Genomic DNA, 10,552 nt, shown 5'->3' with positions numbered 1-10,552 from the left:
AAAGACTCACCCAATGAGATAGACAAATGAAAACCTCTCTTCTTCTAGTCGGAATATCTGGAGTAAGCTCGTATAGATCAAAAGTTAAATAATCCCAACTAGATTTGTATATAATAGAAAGGTGCCGAATCATTGATGACGTGAGATTATGCGAAGATTTGTAGATGTGTTATTCTTCAATTCGGCCTCGGACCATAGACTTTGTATTGTCATCCGCGTAGTAAATTAATGTGATGGACTGAGTGACTGATGCTCGCCATCATACGGTCGGAACAATTTTATTGTTGACTCATCAGATGTGCGGGAAGTCAAACATAACCGTCCAACGTTGCAAACGTCGGCACGATTAAGTTGTTGAATAATCATTAAATTGTCGGTACTAGAGGAGTTTGATAAAGCTACATAGCTGGAAACTGCTAATGAATAATGATTATGCCAGCAGTCCGGCTCAACAGCCGAGCTGGGAAATCACGCTGCATGTCAGCTCAAACGAGTGCTGTCTATGGGCTAGACCCAAGTAGATTAACCGTGGCTGACATTTAGATGAATCATCGATGCGCGCTGCTGCTTTTTCACAACCCAGGTGCCACGGATAGCAACTGACGCGGCACAGAAAAAACATATATATATATATTGCCCCACCTCCCCTTCGACATCAAATGTTGCTTTTCAATCACGAACAAATATTTGAATATTTAAAAGACCACAACCTTGGAAAATGTCAACTGGAAATACAGTCCTAGTCATCGGCGGCACAGGTGCCCAGGGAATGCCAGTCGTCAAAGGTTTGTCCAACACGATGTTCCTCGGGACGGATAATATTACTAACACAATCTAAAGCTTTGGCATCTGGTTCCAAATACAACGTCCGAGTCCTAAGCAGAAGCTCTTCATCGCCATCGGCAAAAGAACTAAGCGCAATCCCCGGGGTGACGATATTTGAAGGGGAAACTTATCACGAGCCCACCCTTCGGAAGGCATTCGAAGGCGTGTCTTATCTCTTTGCTAATACCAACGGCTTTGCCATTGGTGAGAAGGCTGAGATATATTGGGGCATTCGGCTCTATGAGCTTGCTCGAGAATTTCACCTAAAGCATTTCATCTATGCTGGTCTATATTATGCCTCCAAGCTTGGAAACTTTGACCCCAAATATCGGACCGGGCATCTAGATGGGAAGGGAAAAGTGGTTGACTTTATCTCTGCTCAGCCAACTACCCCGATGGCCTGGTCTGTTGTCACGTCATGCTTATACGTCGAAGGACTTTCCGAGTTCTTACGGCCTTTGCCGGATCCTAAAGACCCCGACACGATGGTCTTCGCAGTACCTCTAGGGGATGCGAAATGCCCTCTTATATACCTTGAGGACTACGGGTCTTACGTGAGATGGAGCATTGATAATCCAACCCGGAGTAACGGCCTCGACCTGCATGTGGGCACGGAGGACATCGCGTGGAAGGATCTTGCTGCAGCTTTCACCGCAGTGACAGGCATCAAGGCGGTTTACAAGGACGTCACTTTGGATGAATATTTCCAATTGGGAATCTGGCCAGACCCGGATGCGATGAAGGTGGGTCATTCTGGCCAGCCGGATGATCCGACAATATTCACGGTGCGGGAAAACTTTTCTGGGTTTTGGAATACCTGGAAAGATAATCTGACGACGAGAGATTACCAACTGCTGGATGAGATTCTACCAACCCGAGTGAAGAGTGTGAGGGAATGGATGGAGAAGACTGGATACACTGGAAAGCCCGTATCGATTCTGAAAGGCTATCATGACAAGGGTAAAGGAGATAGACTCTGATGATTACATCGTCAAATCTTACCTGGAATGATAATTTTCAGAATCCATTTATTTCATTCTTTTGATTTTGCCAGAACCTATCAATGCTCTTTCAACTCTCATACCGCTTCATATCACCTTTCTTTGCTATCATCCTTTGTATGGAGATCTTTAGCCCTCGAAATCTCATGAATTTGGGCCTCGTGAGTTCAGCACATAAACACTATCATATTACTTCGTGCAGGCGGGAAATTGTAACTTTCCAAATGGACAAATATAGATCAACCTTCAAGTGCTGGAGGGGATGGACAGTGGAGAGAAGAAGGAGTGAATTTCAGACCGAGCAGAACTTTGCAGTCGAACATAGAGATGCACGATTCATTGATTGATAATGTCCACGGAGCTCCATCTCTGGGAAATGCCGCCCGTACTCCGAATCAAATCGATACTACCCACTGAGCACCCGGTTATGTCGGGAATAGTTCCTCTGGATTGTATCCCCTTTCGCTTTTCTCCGAAATGATCTTGAGATATCACATCGGAGGTGTTCAGTCTTTTAAGGGATAATTTCAGATCAGAAGGGGTATCACATATGCAGGGGATCTGTCTCGTGCATTTCCTTCAATGTTCGTGAGCGGATTGTTTCACAGGGGTGAACGACTCGGAAGCCAAGCCTCGTGGCGCTAATCAACCTCGGCGGTGGAAAGTAAAATAACAGTCTGTTGAACAGGCTATGTTTTCACGCGGTGCTCCTTGACTCCCACAATATTTAAATTATTGATTATCAAGGCTAAAAATAGTGCGAGTTATACACTGCGCAAACATAGCGCGTCTCGGTTCCAAATCACAGAGATGCGCCAGAACCTTGGAAGGCGGGAAGAGGGAATTTATTACTTGGAAAAAGTAATAGTTGAAGAAGCCATGAACTTTGATCTCTGGAGAATTTAGACATAATACTGAACTCAATGACGCCGCATACTGTGAACTATTCCAAAACTCAAGGGCTATTCAGGTAGACCACGCAATCCTCGGTTCTGGCCGGATCTTCGAGGGCTGGTGCATGTGATCTGTCTCAATAACTTCCAATCTCAGTCAAATTAAATTCTGCACGAGCCTACATAGAAAGGGGTGTTTGCGGCAACGCGCAGCGCGTAGTGGATCCATCCAGTAGGCGTTTATCTCAGGGTTCAATGTGGGGCCGCGATAGCCCTTACCAGCTCCCAAGAAACGTAGTCACCGAACAGAGGGGATGATGTTCATTTCGCTTATTCTCTCCAGGTTGAAAAGAAACATTCATTGTGTGACCCCTGAATAGTTTCATGAGATCCATAATCAGGGAATAAATCATGCATGCAAACCTTGGTCGGGACTCAATCAAAATCCGCACTAGTGGAACTAGCGCATCAGCCGGGGGTGGAGACTTGCATTTCGGCTGCATATTAGCTTTGATCATGAACCATCTAGTCGGTTTTAGCGCAGCCCAAGCCTGTCACGAATCGAGGTACACCAATCGGAATGTCTCTGAAGTGGAAAAAAAGACTGGTCTCGAGCCTTATACTTCGAGGCGCTGTGTATCTATTCAGATGCATGGCGTTTCTGTTTCTGCTGATCGACATCCAATCTCCTTTGTTGGTTGTGGAACCATTGAAGTCGATAAATCTCTTGGGCGTACATTTATATCGCTTCTCCCTTTGAACATCGTCTTTCATTAGCTATTTAAGCCTCGTCACTCATTATTGCTGTCTAACAGCGTCCATTCCTTCTCTATCACGATACGACATATTCATTCACTTAATTTTTAATTCACATACTTTGACGCTGATTCTGACAAGATGAAGCAATCCATTCTCACCCCCCTCATCGCTCTTGCGGCGACTTCAGTTGTGAGTGAGATCTTGATCAGGACTGGAGATATATCGGCATCTAACTCGACTTCTACTTGTATAGGGTGTCCAAGCTCACGAGACTTTGATCAATGTGCCGGTCAATGTATGTGCCGCTGTCTTGGGAGAGGCCGATTGCAAGCAAATCACTTCCCCCAGCTCCGGTGGTTTGATCAATGTGCCTCTTAATGTCTGCGCCGCTGTTCTCGGATCCGTCAAATGCGAAAAGCTGCTTTCTTCTGCCCATGGTATGGTCGGCCGCTCGCTCATTAGCGTCCCAGTCAGTCTCTGCGCTGCTATTCTTGGAGAGGTTGAATGCAAGACCAAGACCGAATCCGACGGCTTGATCAGCGTCCCCGTTGATGCCTGCGTTGCTGTTCTGGGATCCGCTAAGTGCGACCAGCTCACTACTTCTGGCAGCGACAGCAAGGGTAGTGGTAAAGACGTCGGCACGCTCATCAGCGTTCCAGTCAGCCTTTGTGCGGCTATTCTGGGAGAAGCTGAGTGCAAGACCGAGACCTCATCCGATGGCTTGATCAGTGTGCCGGTTGATGCCTGCGTCGCTGTTCTGGGATCCGCTAAATGTGACCAGCTCACTTCTTCTGTCAGTGGCAGCAAGGGCAGTGGCAGTGGTAGTGGCAGCGACAACGGCAGTGGCAAAGACGTCGGCACGCTCATCAGCGTTCCGGTCAGCCTTTGTGCGGCTATTCTGGGAGAAGCTGAGTGCAAGACCGAGACCTCATCCGATGGCTTGATCAGCGTGCCCGTTGATGCTTGTGTTGCTGTTCTGGGATCCGCCAAATGCGATCAGCTCACTTCTTCTGGTAGTGGTAGCAAGGGCAGTGGCAGCGACAGCGGCAGCGGCAGCGGCTCGCTCATTAACGTTCCAGTCGGTCTCTGCGCCGCTATCCTCGGAGAAGTTGAGTGCAAGACCAAGACCTCATCTGGTGGCTTGATCAGCGTCCCCATTGATACCTGCATCGCTGCTCTTGGATCTGCCAAGTGTGACCAGGCCTCCTGCTCCCCCAACGACAGCGGCTCGCTGATCAGCGTTCCTATCAACGTTTGCCTTGCTGTCCTCGGTGAGGCCGAGTGCAACCAAGCCTCCTCCAGCGGTTCCGGCAGCCTGATCAACATCCCCGTCAACATCTGCCTTGCTGTTCTCGGAGAGGCCGAATGCAACAGTCACGCCGCTACCACTGCCGGATCTTCTACTAGCACCCTCACTCTCGGCGCACCTATCCCCACTGGCCCCGCTGGTGGCTCTTCTCCCTCTGGCCCCGCCGGTGGCTCTTCCCCCTCGGGCACCGATGTCATGACCGCCCCCGGCTTCCCCATCTCCTCTGCCACTTCCATGCCCGTTGTCCCCTCAGCCCCCAGCTCTGGCCCCTCTGGCTCTGGTCCCGCTGGTCCCTCCGGCTCTGGTCCCGCTGGCTCCTCCGGCTCTGGCCCCGCTGGCTCTGGCCCCTCTGGCCCGGCTGGCTCTGGCCCCTCCGGAACTGCCGCCGTCACCCCTGGCGGCTTCGGCTACCCCGGTGCTCCCGGCCACCAGGCCAGCTCCACCATGCGCCGTTTGATTCCCACCCCCTCCGCCGGTGTCTCATCGACCAACACTTGGACCACCGCTGTCCCCTCCAGCACCCCAGCCTACAACGCGGCCGGCCGTGCCACCATCTCCGGCATTGGCGCTGTCCTCGGTGCTCTTGCTATCGCCGCTCTGCAGCTGTAAATGTATATCTAAGTTTGTAAGCTACTGGCAGTATGAGGATAGGAACTGTCGCTGATGCGACGTATACTGACTCTCTCTTTGCACTGATACTCCCTTTTTGTTGTTTTCTTTCTATAACCCAGTCTGAACCCATATCCAAATTGTTTACATCTTATATACCGTCAATGTGGAAAGGTGTTTTTTTCTTTCCTTTTTGCGATCAGCGTCTGATGATTTTTGATGAGTTTCAATAAGATGAAGAAATATAATCTTTATTCGAAACGAAGTGTTTCTTGCGCAGCAAAAAATCACCGTAGCCAGTAGAAGACACCTATAATGTAACACTCAAAAGCTTTCGCTGTCAAGATTCTAGTTCCATTTCGGCAATTGAGGAGCCTCTTGGGATCCTTTCGAGAGCCAAAATTCTTTAACATGACCCGTGCGGCTCTGAATCCGTGAGGCTGGCTACCTTATGATGACTAGTGGAGAACATCATAGCTGGCGGCGACTTTCCCATATTTTAAACCTTGAAAACGCGCAAGAAAAATTTTCAAATGGACTCCAATTCGAACGTCTCTGTACTCACTATAGGGGTGCCGGTGGATCACTCGGGCCGCACCGAAAAGCATGACTTGTCATGTTTCCATTTCAGGAACCAAGATCTCATCGCCCCGTATATTTATCTACCCAATTGACAGAAAATTTGAGAATTATCTCAGGTTTCGGTTCTACAAGCTAAAGTTTTCAGCTACTTGTGTGAACTGTCACCTAGTCATCCGACTCTTGCCAAGAAGCGGGGTTAAAACCCCAGAAATTCACCTTCTGGCTCCCCCGAGAATCTGCCTTGACTCTTGAATCAATATTACTAAGTGTCCTTGCTATACTATTCCTCTTACATATTCAAAATTCATAGAGTATTGTTCTCCTACTCAGCCTCAAAGCCCAGCTCTTTCTTGAATATTTAATACGAGATATAATAGTCCCTTGTAGTGTGAGGGTAAAAGATAGGTTACGTGATTCCACACTCTAAGGTAGAGAATTCATGATGATTGGCAAAATTACTGAAGGAACATACTTTGCCGACAGCTGGATGGTATGATCGGCCCGAGGAAGAAGGAACCAGACCGCGTACTGCAACATATTTGATCCACGGAGACATCAAGCCAATTCCTTACGGACGCTGTTGCCTTGTCAGAACTATTCGGGCAACATTCATTTGCTAAGGTACATCAAAAATAACAGAAAGAGCGAAATTAGCCACGAAATTGTAGTGGAAATATCCTGCGAGTCCTAGGGATTAAGACCGATTCTAACCGCTAGCGCTTATTGAACATCTTCCAAATTGGCTTTCAGGCCATGTGCCATGGCTTGCTCTTTTTTTAAGATTACCTGCATGGTAAGCTTTTACAGCCCAGATGAGAAAGCTTTTCTGTCTCGATTGGCAACCGCCCACGAGACCTTATTTTCAGCCTCGTCTGAGTGCCCGTGGCCTTTCAGAAAATTGAAAAGAACGGGTCATCCATTCCCGAGGTCTGTGTCTTTGATCCCAAACTGGGGCTTCGAGTGCTTCCTGTCAGCATTCTAACTTATACATGTATTTAATCTCCCCCACCGGATAACAGACCGGTATATGGGGATGTTTAGAGATCGCTAGACAACTCGCTAAGGTTATCTTTACTTTATCTGGTCCCTGGTATGAAGTATCAAGGCTCGGAGGTCAAGGATCTTTGTCCTAAATAGCTCAAGCGCTTATTGGCGTCCAAGGTGCTAATGCAAAATATGGATATTCCTCTAAACTAAATGGATCACTAAATGGATCAACCTCCAAATTCAACCAGTAAAAAGAGACGAAGAAAAGAAAGAGATTTAACCGATGGGTCGGTTGCAAACATATTAACCGAACTTAGTTGGTAACTTGGTCGCGGAGTTACATTGGTGGCGGTCGGTGGCGCCAGTGCTACAGTAGTCACTCTGCCCAAACCTTGAGTCCTTGGAAATCTCATCGGTCACAGGCTAAAATCAGGCGATCGAAGCCATTTGCAGCAATTCAATGGCAACAGTAATCTGCGTTTCCCCAAGAGCCCCTGAGCGCAAGATAAGCTTTGGTGTACGCGGGGCCCCAGAAAATGAAACCTGGGTCAAAACTACCAAGGTTATCCTAGGTCGAACCTGTGTGGAAAACCTATGAAAGAAAGTGATCAATATTCCCCAGATTCTTCTAAATTCTGGGGGATTCTTGAATTTTAGAGCGACACATCATCACCCGGTCGTAGTGTACGAATTGGGCCAAGGGTTTAATGTGCCCACGGATAATATCCCAAAGCGTTCAAGCGCAGTCAAATCGTATGCCGAGTAAATGATCCGTTTGATGAGACCTCGGCTTTGTCCGTCTTTGTCCGTCTAGAGATACCGGTTTGTCTTGCATCTTGACCCCGAATGGGAAACCCGCTTTTATTACTGGTGGGATTAATGAGTGGAGTACGCCACCCCAGGTTTCCCCGGGTTCGGGGCCGAATTTGTCTGGGGATAGCACTTGGTCACACCACAATTCACTCTCACTTTATTTCCCCCACGTGCCACGCGTGAATGGAAGTCTCGCCCTTACAGATTCTATAAGATCTGTCACTCGCCCCTTCCCCACGTCCTTTTCTTTCTTCCCCGTTTGTTTCTTCCTTCCCTACTGACATCGAGTGAACCACACAACATGTCGACCGGTAGCATTGATCAAAAGGTGGATGTCGAGCCGAAGTCTGAGGCGCATCAGATTGATGTTCTTCATGATGAAGTCTTAAATAGTCAGGATCTTCTTAAAGATGCCTTCGATGCTGAGAACCACGAGCATGAGATGGGAGTCTGGGACAGTATCAAGGCCCACCCCTGGGCCTGCTTGTGGGCCTTCACCATGTGTTTCACCATCGTGAGTCAATCTTTTCAGGACCGCTGATTGACAAATGCTTATGCCCCGCTTAGGTTATGGAGTCATTTGACATGTTCCTCAACACCAATTTTGTCGCCCTCACAGCCTTTAAACGACATTTTGGAGTCAGAACTGGGCCATTGCCCGATGATTATGCTATTCCAACCCGGTGGCAGAGTGCCCTTTTCCAGTCGGGTCAATGTGGTGCTTTTGTGGGCGTGTTCTTAGCAGGTCCCATCACTAACCGCATCGGCTACCGCTGGACAACCATCCTGGGCCTGATTATGATGAATGCCACCATTTTCATTTCCTTCTTTGTGAGTAAGCCCCGACCAGTGCCTTTGACCATGCCGACTAATTGTAACACAAATAGGCCGACTCCCTCACAGTCTTAGTTATCGGCCAAGCATTCGAGGGAGTACCCTGGGGACTCTTCATTGCCAACTCCCCTGCTTATGCCAGTGAGATTGTGCCTATCAATCTCCGTGGTGCCTGTACGGCTACTCTGCAGATGAGTTGGTCCATTGGATCAATCATTGTCGCCGGTGCAACTTATGGCACCAACAACATCGACGGACCATCAGCTTGGAAGATTCCTCTTGGCTTGCAGTGGATTTTCCCCGTAAGTCTTTGATTTCTGATATAACGCACATTTGAGCTAACTTGATCAGACCCCCCTTCTTATCCTTCTCTTCTTCGCCCCCGAATCTCCCTGGTGGCTCATTCGCCGCGGCCGCAAGGAGCAGGCTCTTAAGTCTATCATTCGTCTCGGCAGTAAGCCCGAGGAGGCAGAAAAGAAGCTCGCCATGATGGAGCGAACTGTAGAAATCGAGGCCCAAATGGGTGGCAGTCCTACTCTTCTTGACCTGCTCAAGGGTACTGATTTGAGGCGAACACTCATCACTTGCTTGATGTACGCGTCTCAAAACTTCGCCGGTAACTTGATCGCCAATCAGGCGACCTACTTCTTCGAACGTGAGTACCATCCATGACAGCCTGTCAAGTGTTTCAAGGACGAATCACTAATGTTCCAATTAGAGGCCGGAATGTCGTCTGATATGTCTTTCAAACTCAATTTGATCAACTCGTGCCTTCAATTCATCGCCAACGGATGCTCTTGGTTCCTCAGCTCTTGGTTTGGTCGTCGAACCATCTATCTGTATGGTACAGCTATTAACATTACCTTCCTGATGATCCTCGGAATCTGTGCCTCCGTTCCCCAAAACAGTGGAACCAACTATGCACAGGCCGTTCTCGGTATCCTCATCTCCTTCGTTTTTGCCGGTGCCATGGGTCCGATCTCATACACCATCATTTCCGAAACCTCTTCCGTCCGTCTTCGTGCTCTCAGCACGGGTGTCGGTCGTGCTGCTTACTACGTTGCCGAGATCCCCATGATCTACTTGGCCTCAAAGATGCTCAACACGACCGGATGGAACCTTGCTGGAAAGTGTGGTTACGTCTGGGGAGGCACCGCTATTGTCTGTTGGGTGATGGCCTACTTCTTCCTTCCTGAACTCAAGAACCGTTCTTACCGTGAGAGCGACATTCTGTTCAACCGAAAGATCTCGGCCCGCAAGTTCAAGTCTACCGTTATTGGCGTCCAGGAGAATGACTAAGGGATCATCAATAATGGAAGAACACACCTTGCACTTTTCATGATTGACGGACCCTTCCTTTCGACGGTATCATTCCAATTTTAGACTTTGGAATTTGATTGAAGCTATTACGAGTACCTAGACCTAAATAAATAATACATAATTATGTTTCAACTTCTTGCCTATACGTATTACATCAAATGTTGGAATGCTAGCAATAAGCCTTACTTCAGAATATTTAGGCCTCATCATTATTCTTCCTATCATGATTTAAGACTAGGAATGCCAATGCTTGAAGACCGAAAAGCGTATCGCAAAGGTTTTCCTATGACCGACTGTAGAAGCTGATACATATACATGATTGTCGAGCGTCGACAACAAAAGCAGAGACCACGGGGTTGAATGTCTGCTTGCAGGGATGCAATTTAGAAATTCTAGCTGATATATTAGATAAAATTCGGTCATAAGTAGGGGAGGTGACGAGCGGACTCTGACGCGGGCTCGACCTTGTGGCCTGATATATTGAGGCGTCCTTTAAAGGGGTTGTGCAAATGGGCATGTTCGGCATTCCCCACATTATCGGTATGCCCACATCGTGGTCGGCTGGCTCACGATCTAGCACACCCAATGCGACCGACAGAGGCTTCGGCGCCGACATGAAT

The 10,552-nt window shown here is 48.2% G+C and overlaps 3 protein-coding genes across 3 annotated transcripts; all 3 read left to right on the top strand.

The window, feature by feature from the left end:
• Window positions 1-718: 718 nt before the first annotated feature.
• On the top strand, window positions 719-1,805 carry N7520_006649 (uncharacterized protein; the record flags this gene model as incomplete). Its single annotated transcript, XM_057140583.1, has 2 exons — window positions 719-785; window positions 841-1,805. 2 exons carry the CDS (start codon window positions 719-721, stop codon window positions 1,803-1,805), a joined length of 1,032 nt encoding a protein of 343 aa, XP_056994589.1.
• Window positions 1,806-3,616: 1,811 nt separating this feature from the next.
• Window positions 3,617-5,396, top strand: N7520_006648 (uncharacterized protein; the record flags this gene model as incomplete). Its single annotated transcript, XM_057140582.1, has 2 exons — window positions 3,617-3,667; window positions 3,732-5,396. The coding sequence occupies 2 exons, from the start codon at window positions 3,617-3,619 to the stop codon at window positions 5,394-5,396; spliced, it is 1,716 nt and encodes a 571-aa protein (XP_056994588.1).
• Window positions 5,397-8,079: 2,683 nt separating this feature from the next.
• N7520_006647 (uncharacterized protein) lies at window positions 8,080-9,911 on the top strand (the record flags this gene model as incomplete). Its single annotated transcript, XM_057140581.1, has 5 exons — window positions 8,080-8,292; window positions 8,346-8,609; window positions 8,666-8,914; window positions 8,964-9,267; window positions 9,331-9,911. 5 exons carry the CDS (start codon window positions 8,080-8,082, stop codon window positions 9,909-9,911), a joined length of 1,611 nt encoding a protein of 536 aa, XP_056994587.1.
• Window positions 9,912-10,552: the final 641 nt, after the last annotated feature.

The sequence above is a fragment of the Penicillium odoratum genome, assembly GCF_028828045.1.
Source record: "Penicillium odoratum strain IBT 22623 chromosome Unknown utg000005l_segment0_segment0, whole genome shotgun sequence".
In the NCBI taxonomy this organism is placed as follows: Eukaryota; Fungi; Ascomycota; class Eurotiomycetes; order Eurotiales; family Aspergillaceae; genus Penicillium; species Penicillium odoratum.
This window is presented reverse-complemented; position numbering and strand designations above follow the sequence as displayed.